General features: G+C 45.7%; 1 protein-coding gene across 6 annotated transcripts in view; it reads left to right on the top strand.

Moving 5' to 3' along the window:
• The window catches only part of Dgkd (diacylglycerol kinase delta), a 95,615-nt gene that overhangs the window by 13,440 nt on the left and 66,609 nt on the right, over positions 1-15,566 (top strand). For 5 of the 6 annotated variants that reach the window (XM_063237075.1, XM_063237076.1, XM_063237073.1 and 2 more), the window contains exons 2-3: positions 11,827-11,937; positions 13,176-13,256. In XM_063237075.1, the coding sequence (XP_063093145.1) occupies positions 11,827-11,937; positions 13,176-13,256 (192 nt within the window). Of the gene's footprint in view, positions 1-1,319; positions 1,342-11,826; positions 11,938-13,175; positions 13,257-15,566 lie in introns of those variants that run through there. The other variant, XM_063237077.1, reaches the window with a different exon arrangement.

Genomic DNA, 15,566 nt, shown 5'->3' with positions numbered 1-15,566 from the left:
TTCACCCCAGAAAAAGGAGGAGGATGGCTTTGACTGTTGTTTAATCTGAACTGTGAAAATAAACATAACAAAAAGCAAATCTCCCCAAAACATAATTTTTATTTTCATTTGCCAGGAAATACAGAGAGAACTGAAATGGGACAGACCTGGGCTTGAGTCTTATGCCCATCTTGTCTCTGGAGGTGTTGGTTCGGGGTGCAATGATTGTTCAGGGTGGGGAGGCTGACGCCAGTGGGGATTTTATCTTTGCCCCTGGCTCCTTGTGGGTTCCTCCTGGGCTCCCCGTGTGCTCCCTGTGTGCTACTGCCCACTGCCCTTCTCCTTGCCAGGCTCCCAAGCTGTGTGAGCGTGGGCTGTGTCTCCCTTGGGACAGTCCTTGGGTGGGCTGAGGCCTGGAGCCTCAGAGCTGCCCTGCAGTGCCCGAGGTCGCTGTATCCTTGTCTCACTGCAGATGAAAGTTAGTAATTTTTATTATTCTGGTTTAACCTGTTGTTTCATTTTCAGCTTTGAGAGCCTTCAGGTTTATTCTCTTTTCCTGTACGCACATCTGCCCTCCTCCCGTTCCTGAGCTGAGCTGCACTTTTTGCCTTGTGGTGCTGCGGGTAGAACCCAAGGCCACATGGTGCTAGGCAAGTGCTGCCAGGGTGCCGAAGCCAGGCCTATACTGTCTGCCTGCTTGCTGTCCTCAGAGACCATGCCCCAGTGTGTCAGGCTGGCTTCATGGCTCCTTTTGCTCCTTCTGTGGATATGAGCTACTCTGTTTTTTAATGTGCCACCGTTTATTCAGCCACTTGCCTATTGGTGAGTATTGGGTTGTTTTTCATGTGTCACTGTGGTGGCAGTTAGAAATAGCCTTGTACAAACCTCGTTGTGTATTTTGCCTGGGTGTCTTTGGGGTGGGGCTCCTGGGGTGGTTTTGTTGGACTGAGAGCTGAATGTGAGTGTGGTCTTGTTTCATTTTGCTTTTAGGTCTGATGGTGAGGACAGGAGTTTAAACAAGTTTGTCTCTTACTATGAGCCAGGTCAAGTGACTTTTTTTGTGTTTAAGGGCCACTTGTACTTCTGTTTCTGTTGAACATTTGTTCATATTTTTTGTTCAGATTGTTAATCAGGTCTGAGGTTTTAGAGCTCCTTGTTAGCGATGTCAGCCCTTCCTGGGTGCCCGACCCCTGCCTGGGGTGACTGAGCTAAAGGAGCCTGCTGGGCGGGCGCTCAGGACCAGCCTGGCAAGGAGGCAGCCTTCTTTACAGTGGAGCCTCCTGTTTGATCTGGGTCCTGGGTTTAGTAGCTTTCAGCTGGGAGAAGAGCTGCTGAGGATCCTCCGGCAGAGCACAGAGTGTGGTATGTGTAGGGGTGAGGCGTGAAGGGCTGGGGAGGGTGAAGAGGAGCCTGCAGGACCCTTGTGCTTCTTGTTGGTTCCACCACAGCTCCTCCTTGGTGCCTATCAGTGGGTTCTGACCCCACTGCAAGGCTGGGTGAGGTGGGCGTTTACAGAGGCTGCCAGGTACAGGTGGTAGGTGGCAGGTGGCAGGTGGCACTGTGGGAGGCGGGAGTGGCCCCACCCATGTTTTCTCCAACAGCAGCTCCTGGATCATGGGCATGGGAGTGGAGCAGCACCCACATTTTAACCTGCACTCTCAGGTTCTCATGCAGGGGTCTGGGCAGAGACACCATGGCACAGAGACAGGAGCTCGGAGGGAAGTTTGAGGTGGGGAAGGCAGAAATCAGTACATGAGGAGCATCGTGTTACCAGCTGGATCTGGGAGTGAGGAGAGAGCTGTGAGTTAGCACTAAGTAAGGAAGATGTAGATGTATGTGGGATGGAACAGTTGCAGAGGACCAGTGAAGATGTTGGTTAGAAATGAGAACATTTCAAGTGTGGTGCCTTTGACCCTGGAGACGTCAGCATTTCGTCCCAGATAAGCGAGTGACCCTTTTCAGACACCAGGATCCAGGCTTGGTACCTCCTGGCTTCAGTACATTTGCTGTGGCACGAGGTGTTGTGACTGTGTTTGAGGTAGAGAAGAGGAGGAAAAGTGAAGTTCAAGTCCCACATTCTCTGATTCCAGTAACAGGGCTCACCCAACAGCACTTCTGCTTAGGTCTTTTTGACCCACCGGGCTGAGGAATGAGTGATTAGCATGGAGGTGGAGGCAAAGGGTGGCTGTCTGGCAGCACCCTCTGAGAGTGGGGACCAGAGGTGTTTGTAGCAGTGTGACTGTCATCAGGGCTGCACCTCTGGAAGGGAAGTGCCCCCGATAGGGAGGGCGTGACTGTGAAGTTAGATGAAGGGCAGTCTTCTGGAAGACTTTTGGGGATCTAGGTGTTACGGTTTTGGGGCTTCTTTCCGGGTTCCATGCTGCCTGTCTCACATTAATGGGGACAAGAATGAAGCACTCCCCCCCACCATTTCGGTGGAAACTTTAATGCATGTGATCACTTTTAATCTTGGTGGCATTAGAGGAAGTGAAGGTAGTGGTAAAGGTGAAATTGGGTTCTGTTGTTGATTGGTAAGAAAGGATGGTTGATATACTGGGCATGGTGGCTGAGAGGATCACTTGAAGATTACCTGCAGCCAGCCTGGGCAGCATAATAAGACCTTATCTGAAGGGGGAAAAAAATTAAAGTATGCCCTTTTTTCCATGCACTGGTATTTTAGGGGGGTCTTTAGAGAAGCTCCCTTGGCAGTGCCAGGTGTAGAGGCAGGCCCTGTAGAGTTTCGAGGAGTCCCCCTCTTAGCAGTACCCATAGGAGCCCCGAGTGCCCTTCTCACTGCAAGGCCTCATTCTGAACAGGTGGTCTCCTTGGCTCCTGCCTGGCTGGGCTGGGACCAGGTTTCAGGCTGGGCCAGGACGAGTTTGCAGATGGCATCTGAGCAGGTGGAGGAGTTTACCTCTGTCCCTGTGATCTCCATCCACATTGGTGGGAAATGTCTGTGTCGTCTGCCGGTCCTGTGGCATTGAGACAATTTAATTCTCACTTCCTCTCAGTTTCTTGATTCAGAAAATGGAGATATTAATACAGATTGAGTATCCCTCTTCAGAAATACCTGAGGCCAAAAGTGCTTCAAATTTGAAAGTTTTTCAGGTGTTGAAATATTTGCATAGGCTTTCCTGGTTTGAGTATTCTCAGTCAGAAAATATGGAAAGTGACGTATTCCCAAATCTGAACTGCTTGGGATAGCTTGTGAGAGTACAAAAAGATTGTGCTTTGGTGTTTCATGGATTTTGGTTTCTGGGTTGGTGGTGCTCAGCACGTACCCCCCTTCCAGGGTGACTTGAGGGTTGTCCTGAGAGAGCGGCTGGTATGTGTGGCAGGTGCAGGGCCTAAGGAGACATGTGGGTGACCGATGGCCCTGAGGGTGTCGGATATGCCATTTTTAGATGAACAAATGGTTGTGCTTCCTGTTTAGGAGTAGTGGTTCTTATAAACTATGAACTGCAGAAGCAGCTTTAAGGTAGGAGTCAGGAGGCCATGGGATTTTGTTTGTGATTGGTCATTAACTGTTTTCCCTTTGACGCATTACTCAGGCTCTCTGCTGACTGGTATTCTTACTTGCTGATTGGCTGTAATATTCGTGTCTGATTCATGGATCACAAGTATCTGTTACAAAAACACTTGTGAAAATTTGAGGAAATAGATGAATTTCTTTTTTTTTTCCTTTTTCTTTTTTATTGGCACCGGGGATCGAACTCACGACTGCCTGCTTGCAGGGCAGGCGCTTATGCCGCTGAGCTAAATCCCCAGCCCCAATAGATGAATTTCTAATACTAAGCTTTATTAACTTCTTGCTCTGGAAAATTGCGATAATCCTCTCTTTTGTGTTAATTTTTTGTTTTTTGAGATATGGTCTTACTGTGCTCCAGGATGGTCTCCAACTCACTGTGCAGCCCAGGCCGGCCTCAGATTCACACTGGTCCTCTGTCCCTAGAGCTGGGATTATGGGTATGCACCATAATCCAAGTGTTCCTTGTGTAAACAGTCCCACTCGTGAAGTGAACTGGGTCATGTGTGTTCCTTACCACCTGGGTTTAATGTTGTTGAAAGACTAAAAAGATTTTAGGACAGATGATAGCTGAAGTGAATATTCGCCAGATTTCCCCTCCTTTCTTTAGTCTGCTCCCCCTATCCTATCTCCAGCCTTTCTGTCTACAGCCCAGAGGTCCAGGTCACCCTGCCCCATGTGAGGCTTCTTGGTTGTCCCCGGGCTCTCTCACTATTTGGCTGTCTGCAGCTGTATTTGGTGTCGTTTTACCAGGGGTGTGGGAATTTTCAAACTTAGAAGCATGGGATGCTGTTTGCCCTAGATTGTGGTTCTAGCCTTGTATTGATCAGCTCTGGGTCCCCTGTAGTGTTTTGCACCAGTGTGTGGTCACATGCCCATGGCAGACTGGGCGCCCTGAGCATTGGTGGTTCCCACCTGCACCCCTGGTGATTTCCACTCTGTGTCTATCTGTGGGCTGGCAGGGGGCTGTCCCTGAGTTCTTTTTGCTTGCCTTCTTTGTGAGGTGTCTCTGAGGGGTGGGAGTTCTCAGTTGCAGGGCATTGATTCTCATGTTACTGGAGCATAAGACTAATTTTGTCATCAAGGTACAGGAACATGAGTGTGTCAGGCCCATGTTTTGCTTTAGATATTTCTGTTTATGAATTACTAATTGCAATTTTATGAGTTTTATTATATTAAATAAGGAACACTTGCTTTTGAGACAGAGTCTCTATGTAGCTGAGGCTGGCCTTGAATACACTATGTATCCCAGGCTGATCTTAAACTGACAGCGATTCTCCTGCCTCGGCCTCCCAAGTGCTGGGATTACAAATATGTGCCACCATGCCTGCACAATAAATACTTACCAGAGGAAAAAAAAATCACAAAAATGAAGTATTGAGTTTTAAATATTTAAATCAAATATTTCAACATAACTTTTTTGCTGTACAAAATCTAAAAAACGTGAGAAATAAATTCCTATATGAACTACAATGAAAATACTAGGGGCACTCTACCTTTACCTCAGTGTTGCACCTGAGGCATCTGCACATGGGACAGCCACACATTTCACGTGCACACACTGCTTACCCGGACAGCACATGTCTTCTGCCTTCCTGGCCTTCTGGTATAACACACTTGCATTTCAGTGGCCTTACTATTCTGTCAGGAGGGTCTTGTTATATTATACAGTCTGTAGTTAATAGGAACATAAAATATTAATAAAATAAATTATTAAATTTTCTTAATATGTATTCTGCATTTAGAATAGACATCATTTTCACATCAGCTATGTACTTGCTTACAGAACCTAAAAAATAACATCAGAAGTAAGTTCCTATATGAACTACAATGAAAATACCAATAGAACTCTACCACAAAAATAAGCTTTGCTTCAGCTGTCATGCCCATGGCAGTCTTCACACAGGACATACATGTTCCATACGCAAGTATTGCTTACACTGATAGCATGTATGTTTTGTTTGCCTGTACTCTTTTGTAGGCACAGTTGACATCATTTTGGTTTTCCTGTCGCCATAGCAGGTTTTTGTGATGCTGCGCCTGCCTAGTCACCTGTCAGCTCAGCAGTGTGCTCCACATTTTTTTTTGCGTAGTTCCTTGGGCAGAAATATTTTGGTTTTTTTCTGCTGTAAAATGATCTCTTAAGAAAATTTCTCGGTGATGTTTTGCACTTTTTCTTTTTCTTTTTCTTTTTTATTTTTTTTGGTCTTTTTGAGACAAGTCTTACTATAATTCAGGTTGACCTTGACCTCACTTTGTAGCCCAGGCTAGTCTCGAACTCAAACCAATTCTCCTGCCTTAGCCTCCTAAGTGCTGGGATTGCAGGCATGCACTACCATGCCCAGCTTGCTTGTTATTTTCTTTGTAAACTGTCAAACTGTTTACTGTTTAAGCCAATGTGTTTAGGATCCAGTGAGGCACAGTCATTGGCCAATGTTTTGTGTTTCAAGTGACATCACAGTTATTATATAACTCATCAAAAACATCTATTTCACCTTTGGTTTTGTTGTTGAAAATGCTCATTTCAGGCTTCTGTTTTGTTGAGGTTTCCCTATCAATATTTCCATTATGGCGAAACATTGACAATAGCAGTACCAGCAGTACCAGTTTGTTCTTTGCCATATACAATGTTACATCTTTCTGAAATCCAAAGATTTACTATAAATTTCTCTGTTTTGAAATTGTAGATTTCACTTGGAATTTCTGTGTTGTTCCTGTGTTTAGTGTCAGCTTCTGCTCTGTTAGCAAATGTAACATCAGTTGGAAACCAATAGACCAGTTGTCAGGTGTCACATTCTGATAGTTTGGGAGATGGGACCAACAAGTCTGCCCACAACATCATTTGGATTATTACTGCATGAATAAGAACCTGATGGGTGAGTTCCAGGGTAAATGTCTAAATACAAAGCATAATAAATCTTTGCATGTACAAGGGCATACATTTTTATGCCATATTTTGACTCACACTTTTTCATAAGTCTTTTGTTGTTGTTGTCTTTTTGAGACAGGGTTTTGCTATGCAGTTTGCTATGCCTTGAACTCATTTTATAGTCTAGACTGGCCTTGAATTTCCAGTGATTCTCCTGTTTAACCTCCCTACTCCTGGGTTACAGGCATGCATTATCACACCCAGCTTCATAAGGCTTTTACATTCCTCTGCTCACCATACGAAATGGTGCTAAGCAGACCCAGGAATGCTTTCAATTCAGCTGGTGAGGTGTAAATAATAAACACATTTTTGAATATTAGTGCATATAGAGCATTTAATTGCATTATTCAGCCTTTTTGTATTCTGCAGCATCTTGTAGCATTGCATCTGTTACCATTTCCAACACTGAGTGGCAGTGCTGGCATTCTGTCCAATACCTTTCACCCCTGCCAAGACCTTCACTATAGTTTTGGACCTAGTTCTAACATTGGATCAGTCCATTTGGTTGCGTTGTCATTTCGTAACATTTCTGCTAGTCAGATATGTATTCGCATTGCTGTTTTCTTCATCTAAATCAAGAAGGTCTGCATTTCCTGTGTCTCTGCCAGCCGGTTCTTGCTCGAGTTCACTGTCACATGAAATTTGGCTCACATGGCCAAGGTGAGTGTCATCATCACCATTGTCTTCATTGTCATCATCTTTATCATCCACTGACACCATTCTTCTGTTATGATAGCATGTATTTTACATTATCCTCATCATCTATGCATGAGTAATCTGATGATTCACCTCCTCCAAAACTTATAGATCTGTTTTTTCATGTGCCATTGTACTGGATTGGGCTACTTCTACCAGAAAAGTCAAAACTTTTTTTTTTTTTTAAATAAATCCTGGAGTAGTGTGGGTCTGGTAAATTATGCAGAACAAATTGCAGCCTGAAAATGAGTCTCCATCCCATTTTGACAGTTCTGCACATGTGCACATCCCTTACCTTTTGTCATAGCAAATGGGTAAACACATAGGGTGCTTCCTGCATTCCTCAGGAAAAGCTGCTGAGATGCATAGCTGTCTACGATTACACCAAAGTAAAGATTTACAATACAAAAAGTAAAGGATACGCCTATTGAATGAACCCAGTCTTAGCATTTTTTTCTAAACATATTTAATATCCTTTTCTCAATTTCAGTTGTAAAGAAATGCTTCCTGCTGGGCATGGTGGCACACGCCTGTCATCCCAGCATTAAGGAGGCTGAGGCAGGAGGATTGCTGTGAGTGTGAGGCCAGCCTGGGCTACATGGTGAGTTCAAGGCCAGTCTTGAATACACAGGGAGACCTTATCTGGAAAAATACTTCCTTATAATCTGCTGAAAGTTTAGAATGCTGCCTTTTGAATGACATCCAGAGTCCTCCCAGAACTCACTTGTGCGTCTGGTATATAAAGGAAGGATCTGTTTGTTTCCTTTAGACCCTGCTCATCCAGCATGGCACCTTGTCATGCTTCAGGCTTCTGGGCTGCCAAGGCAGTTTCTTGGCTATTTTGGGCCCTCAAATTCTGGTGATTCACTGTATGGAACAGTCAGGGCTCATGCAGACCCTGAGTCTGGGCACATGTGCCTGAAGTACTCCTATTAACCTGAGTCATGTACACTGTGTGTCCATGCTGGTGAGAAGTTAAACATGTAAGTCAGAGACCCTGGCATTTTTGCTCTTGTCTTTGCTTTGGGTTGTGCTCTGTGTGATTTCCATGACTTGAGCCTTTGTCCACCATTTGGTCTGCTGGGGTGGATGCCCGATGGCCCCCACGGCTGTGTCTGGCAGCCCTGAAGCCACCTGCTCAGTTTGCACCCTCTCCTGGCATGTGCCACTTTCTTGTCACTGTCCTTTTTTCCTCTCCTTCTCTCTTCTTCTGCCCCTGAGCCAGGGCCAGCAGGGTCGCCAGTCCTGGTTTACCTGTCTCCTTCTCTTCCCCATAAGGGACCTCATACAGGCAGCTCCTTTGGATAGCGTCCTGCCCCTCAGGCCCATGAGGAGTGCCTGCTCCATGCTGGTCTCCCGGACTGTCCTCTGGTCTTGGGTGTCCTGGGTGTATTGGAATCATATGGGATCTTTGTCCTGTCTCTTCGTCTTTTTAAAGTAGACATGTGGGGTGCCATGCTGGAGCCCCTGTGACCTATGTAATGGCTGGCAGTGATCTGAGCCTTCCTTCCTTTCCACCCTGCACTGCTGGGTTCTGTGTCTACTCCTAGAGAAGCCCCTGTGTTCCCGCTGTTCAGGTACCGCATGTCTGCTGACCTGGTATTTTTGACCTCCCCTGGGAAGGTGTCATTGTGTTCCGAAGTGGCACTGTGTGTGTCCGTCTGTCCTCTGGTTTGTGCTCCTGTCTGAGGTATTACTTGTGTTTGAAGAAGGGAGGCAGGAAAGAGAGGGGAACCCTCGCCCTGTGATGGAATCCCCACTCCTTTCAGGGGACTCCTGGCAGATGTGTGTTTGACAAGGACTTTGCCTACTGATTTGAAGTCTTTTGGAGCCATTTCCAGATCTGTCTGAGGGTACAGAGTCTGCATGAACCATGTATGCCTTGCTCAGAAGTGCTGTGCTGTGCCTGGCAATGGGCTCTGAGTGTTTGGCAGCTGTGGTCTGAGGGCCAGCCTAGGCTCAGGCTCTCTTCCACCTTGGTCCCACCTTAGGTCCCACCTCGGATTCCCTTCCTGCCTCTAGTGGGAGGAGGGCAAAGCCACGCTGTCCCGCTTGAGGGGCTCATTGAGTGCTGGCTGAGTGTCTTCTTGGTGCCCGTATGTGTGGGGCTTCGTCTCTGATCATTGCAAGGGTACATTGGTGGCTGGAGCAGCAGAGTCACCCTTCGCTTTGTGTGCAGAACCCAGTGAGCATGCGGGCTCTGGACCTGGCCTGTGCCCGCTCTGCAGTGGGTGAGGTTGCCAGCCCAGCAGTGTTTCCTGTGGTGCCTCCCGAGGGCCGCCCATTGACATGGCAGATGGTTTCGGGGTGTGAGTTTCTTGACCACTTTTAGTTCATCGTGTTTGACTGAGTGTTTAAAAATATTCTGCTGCCTATCTATAGTATTTGGGAACAACAAATCAGAAAAAATGCAATTTCTGAGAAAGCATCAAAGAAATACTGGTCTTTATCTTTTCCCCAGCCTTTTCCGCTAAAACCCACCAGAGTCTTTTCTGAGCACGCTTGTTCTATAAATAGACCAGCAGGTCTCTTTGGGCAGCCTGAGATCTCAAGCTCTCATCCGCTTTTTGAAAGGTTGTGTTGTGCATGTGTGTGCACACTGGAGGGGAATGTGTTTTAATTTTGCTTTTTCTTTTACATTTTAGATGGGTAGGAGATGCAAGAAAAAAATACTCTAGCGTCTGTCAGTTAAAGATAACTTCCAGCTTCTCTATGTTTGGCTTGTTGGCTTTGTGGGTTTTTTTCTTTTTAAAAATTTGCATGTAGGAAAGAGATGGAAGTGATTTCTTGCCCTGCAGAGGTGAGGAAGGTGAGTGGGGTGAGTCGGTGTCCACACAGGGGTCTGCAGAGGGCGGGGCATAGGAGCAGGAGTCTGGCCTGCTGTGGCTGCAGAGAGGAGATGGGTGCTCAGGCCAGACCTTAGCCTAGCTCTTCTCTTGGTACAGGCTGCATCTTGCTCCAGCTTCAGAGCCTTGCCTGCCAGCAGCTGCAGCTGGACTGCCTGTATCTTCCCTGAATGCTGTTACACTGTGTTCTTCTTCCTGGTACTCTTGCTGCCTTGGGGAGAGGGCAGGGGATCTCTGCAGAGTGCAGGGGAAGGTGGAAGCCATGGCACTTCTTCCCTAGGTCATTCTGGTTTGAGGGCTGTAAAAAGGATGGTGGGTGGTAGCATGGTGGCTGGCAGGTGCAGAGCCCATACCTTGTCTTGGTGGGCATGGGGTAAGGGGCGTTTTGGGGTGGCGGTGGGTGCTGGCATGGGTGGCCCCCTTGTGCAGTGAGCATGTCCTTTGGTGTAGGAGAAGGGCCCCCGGGCCCTGTGTGTTCTCTGGGTCCTGTGCGTTGGATGGGTGCGGCCAGGCTCACTCCCACATCTTTGCCTGCCTGCTCCTGTGATGAGCAGATGAGGGGTCTGCACAGGTCAGTGTGCGTACTTGCATCCTGACCCCTCAGGGTAGCTGAGTTTCTGTGTCTGGTTCGCACAGATATTTCAGGAAGTTTTAAGTGGACCCTGAAACTTAAGTACTTCACACACACGTTGTTTTTAAAAGTGACTTAGGCTCCCAAGCTGTTGTGGGAATAGGTAGTTTTAAGCAGCTACTTCTCTGAACCCAGTGTGCTGGTCCCTAGACAGGAGTTTTAGAATCTTCTCTTTTCTGTGCTGAGATTCCTTGTAGCATGGGTGTTATTGTTATTTGCCGCATAAGAAAGTACCAAGTGCTGAGAGCCAGGTTCTGATGCTCCATGTACTTATCACTTTATATTTCTCCTGCCATGGTGCTGGGGATGGGACCTAGGGCCTCACACCTGCTAAGCGAGTGCTGTCCTCTGAACTACAACCACAAACCTGCCCCTCTTTGGTAGTTCCACTTGTTAGTGGCTTCAGGGTGCTTGGTGATGGATCGTTCTTTGAGTGTTTGGCTTCAAAGTGGTGTGCAGGGTCAGTGTCCCCTAGGAGTCCTGTCACAGGATACAGGAAGGGAAGGACAGCTCCAGGGAAGTTGTGCCCCTCTGTTCTTGCTATAATTGAGCCAGGGTGAGTTCTGAGTTCTCTATAGAGGGGTCCCTGCCCCTCCCCTCCCCCATGTGGCTTATCTGTGCTAGTGGAGGAGGATGTGTGTCAGTGGGACCATGGCACTTCTGTCTCATCAGGCACACATGTCCATGTGGGCCTATGAACTGCAGAGTTGATGGAGTAGAGTGCAAGCCTGGAGCCATGCTGAGTCCTGGAGCAGTAGACATAGAAGATTTGGCAACAGGACCCTGAGAAATGGCAGGAGGCCAGAGAACAGAGAGACAGGGCCAAGAATAGCTGAAAAATACTGAATGCTAAAGTTGGACAATGTGCTGGCCTCATATCCCCCTTGTCTTCCTAGCTGCCATTTACTGCAGGCCTGCGAGCCTCAGTTTCCATTCTGCTAGTCAGCTGGCATAGCCAGGGCTCACCTAGGGGCTCTGCCACCTTTCCCAGCGCAGGTGTGTGGTTATCCCGTAGAGCTGGTGTCCCTTCCCTGCCCTGTCCTGCAGCAGCCTCAGCCTGTGCATGGGTCAAGGGCCATGTGAGTGTGAGAGCTGTCACTCTGGTGGGCTTCTTGGCCCCTCGGAGACACAAGTGTGCCAAGCCCCAGCAGGGTGACTCAGCCAGTGGCAAAAGAGCACTTCAGAGCGCATGTTCATGTATCTCTTTCTGTACTTTCAGACCATCATCAAAGAGGGGATGCTGACCAAACAGAACAATTCATTCCAGCGATCGAAAAGGAGATACTTTAAACTTCGAGGACGAACACTATATTATGCCAAAACTGCAAAGGTAAGGCCCAGCAAGGGGACACCCCAGGCCCACAGTGCAGGGTTGAGTCCTCAAGGGCAGGCAGGTGTGTGGGGTGCTGCGGTTCACAGACTGTTATTTCTAGCTAGTTTTGTAATACCCAGCGTGTTAGGTTTTACTTTTACAACAATTTTTTTTTCATTTTTCTCTATTGTCATTTGTCATCAGTAGGGAAAGCAGAAAGGGTCACAGAGGTCACCACAGTTGGACACTTCCTTTCAGAGAGGTGGAGATCTGCATCTTCGGATCTTTTATTACAGGCTTATGCGTGTTTTTTTGAAGTATTCGGGGCACCTTGGTGTGTGAACGAGTGCCCCCAGGCTTTCGGGCTCTTGGTCAGCCCTCAGCAGAGGCCTTGGTGCCACCGCCTGGATGTGTGTGGCCCCAGGTGTTGTGGGGGGACCTGACTGGGGTTCCTGGCATCTGTAGTTTCTTACCAGTACCCATGGCAGTCCTGATATTTTGGTATTGAAAATACATGGAATCTGAATCATTTACATTTCGAGACGCATCCCTAGAGAGTTAGTGGGTAAAATCAAGAGAGAATGAAGCTGCCTGTTTAGAAAAGGGTCTGGCCATAGTTACTTTAAAAGTTAACCCTCAGGGAAAAGGGTTGAATCTCTTCTTTTAGTTACTAGTTTTTCTTCCAGGAGTTTTGGGTAGAATGATCTTAGAACAGAGCGGGTGGTAAGGTAAACAGGAGGGGGAGCTTGATGTGGTCACTTGGGAGAAAGAGGAAAGTGGAGGCTCCCATGGCCAGTTCCCAAGCCTTGCATGGGGCCTGGTTGTCACTTCGGGGTGAGTGTCCTTGTTCTGGGCTCCCGGGTGTTCTGCCCTGCTGTGGAGAGCCTGCCTCTGACTTCTGAATGACTTATTGTAACTGTGAAGCCACAGGAATGACAGAGGCTCCTCCGTCTGCCTGAGGCTCGCTCTCAGGTGGGCTACTGAGGATACGGTTGTATTCCTATGTGAAATACGGTTTTAAAGTAATACCTGATATAAAAAAATCAAAATAAGTGTCAGAATTGGTCTTTGAGTTTCTGTGCACCAATGCCATCACTCATGAACTCTGGTGTAAAGAAAGCCACACGGTCCCTGTAAGCTGCAGGCCCTGATGGCCACAGTCCGGGAGCCTCAGTGGAGCAGGGTGGGGAAGGTGGGCGCAGCCCGCCCCTGGGTGCCTGCTTTGTGCTGAGCCCTGTGATTCTCTGTCTCTTCAGTCCATCATATTTGATGAGGTGGACCTGACAGATGCCAGTGTGGCCGAGTCGAGCACCAAGAATGTCAACAACAGCTTCACGGTAAGACTGTGCCACGTTCTGCCCTCAGCGTGCTTGGCACTCCCGTGTGATTGGAGGAGGGCTTGCAGGTGCACTTTTCCATGTTTCTTTGTACTTTATTTTCTCATTGGAATGGTTCCTGGTAAATTTTGACTCTAAAGCTGAGAATTATTCTGTGGTCAGAGGAAAACTGAGAATTTGGCACATAGAAACGTAAAAGGCTCAATGAGTCTAAATACGGTGTAATTTTCATCTTAACAGTTTGGTACTGATGCTTGGTTTTTTTTTTTTTTTTCCTTTTTTAAATTTTGTGATTTTGTAAATTTCTTTGGAAAATGCAGAAGAGTATATTAGAGAAGTTGAAAAGCAACCATAATTTAGGCATCTTAAAACAGAACAATGTTTTGTTTATTGTATTTAAACTTTTTCTCCAGATTTATAAAAGGGAATTTTTTTCTTTTGTACCAGGAATCGAATCAGGACCTTGTACTTGTCAGACGGGTGCTTATGCCTCTGAGCTGCTTATCCCTGACTGCCAAATTTCTAATATATATATATATATATATATATATATATATATATATATATATTTTTTTTTTTTTTTTTTTTTTTTTCCCCCAGTCTGGGGATTGAACCTAGGACCTCACATGTGATAGGCAAGTGCTCTATTACTGAGCTACATCCCCAGCCCTAAAGTTATATAGTACTTTGTGCAAGAGATTCTAAGGGTATAAAATCGTTGGATCACCCTCCTCAGGGATTCTAACTGTCTGTCTTGGTCTTTACCTGCAAGCACCTCTACACTGATTCTTCATATGTGTTTTTCCCCTAACAATTTTTGGTGGACATCTTTCTATGCCTGTAGATCTAAGCTTGCATCATTATAGAAAGGCTGTGTTACATTTTCTTACATGCTACATTTTTGGTGTCACAGGCTAACTTTAGAACCTACCTATGTAAGGAATGACTAATTGCAACACTGGAATCTTTAAAATACTTTTATTATTAATTTATATTTCATTTAGATCTGAAGCATTTGCTTCTTAATTTAAAAATTAAGAACTCATTCTCTCACGTTTAGGTTGTGATGTTTTGGGTTAGTGTTAGTTTCAGGTACTTTTAAGCTTCGCTTTGTCTTATTCTATTTGTGGCTTGATTGGTGATGTTGCTGGTATGAATGAGATTTTCCGTCTCCATTTAAATTTCTACTTATTGGGGCTGTAGATTTAACTCAGTGACACCGCTCTTACCTGGCAAACATAAGGTCCTGAGTTAGATTCCTGGTCTCCCCACCCCCCAAAAAAATGTCTACCTATTTTGTCTTGATGTAATTGCTTTTGGTTTCACTTTGAGGCTTGTCTAGTAAGTCCTGCTTTGGTGATGGTCTGTCTTCATTCCTCATTTTACTTGGGAGTGTTTGTACTTTTCTGCATTAATTTTCACTTGCTGGTTGGGGAAGTGGCATTTTAAACCATGTGAATGGATCATTCTTAATTGATTTTTAATAGGAGCAGGTATTGAATTTCATTGGATTGTTTAGAGTATTAATTTAGATGTCCAGTTTGGTTTTAGTTATTTATATATTTCAAATAATAAATGGTACTATTAAATTTTATCCCCTGGTTTTGTGTTTAGAATATTCTCATTGGCAAGTATGGTTTCTTTTGGATAGCTTGTATTTTATGAGTTCAACTGGCTCCATACAAGTTTAGTAATTTTCTGTAAGTTTATGTGTTCCAGGACATTCTGTATAGTTTTGAGATTGGTTATTTCTTGAATATATGAAAGAATTTACTTCAAATTGCCTGTCGTGACTTCCTAGGGGGCACAAGGCCATGACTGATCATTTTCCCTAAAGGTTTATATCTTTGTCCTTGTGTTGTGTTGTGTTTTGTCATCAGGAGTTGAACTCAGGGCCTTCTGCTTGCCAGGCAGGCACCGTGCCACTGAGCTCTTTCTCTGATCCATGGTATATTTCTTGGTTTTTGATAACTTGAATATTTTTACTTAATTTCTGTAATTTATATTTTTACTCATTCTACAAGGCATATGCTACTGTGCACCTCAAGTATCTGTGTCTTTGGTTAGAGCTCCCTTTCATTACTAAATTTATTTGCTTAATGTGCTTTTTTGGGTCACATTTCTTTTTTTTTTTTTTTTTAATTTTATTTAAGGAGAAAAGAAAAAAAAAGCAGAGAAAGGGTACAAGTTATACAGATTTGCAGAAAAAAAATCAACAGTAGGAAATCACTAGTTAATGGATTACATATTGTCATCTTAGTTGGGTCACATTTCTTAAAATGTGTTTTCTTGAGAACTAGTTCTTAGATG

Source organism: Cavia porcellus, unplaced genomic scaffold (assembly GCF_034190915.1).
Source record: "Cavia porcellus strain 051 isolate PalLab524CR breed Dunkin Hartley unplaced genomic scaffold, mCavPor4.1 scaffold_26, whole genome shotgun sequence".
Lineage (NCBI taxonomy): Eukaryota > Metazoa > Chordata > Mammalia > Rodentia > Caviidae > Cavia > Cavia porcellus.
This window is presented reverse-complemented; position numbering and strand designations above follow the sequence as displayed.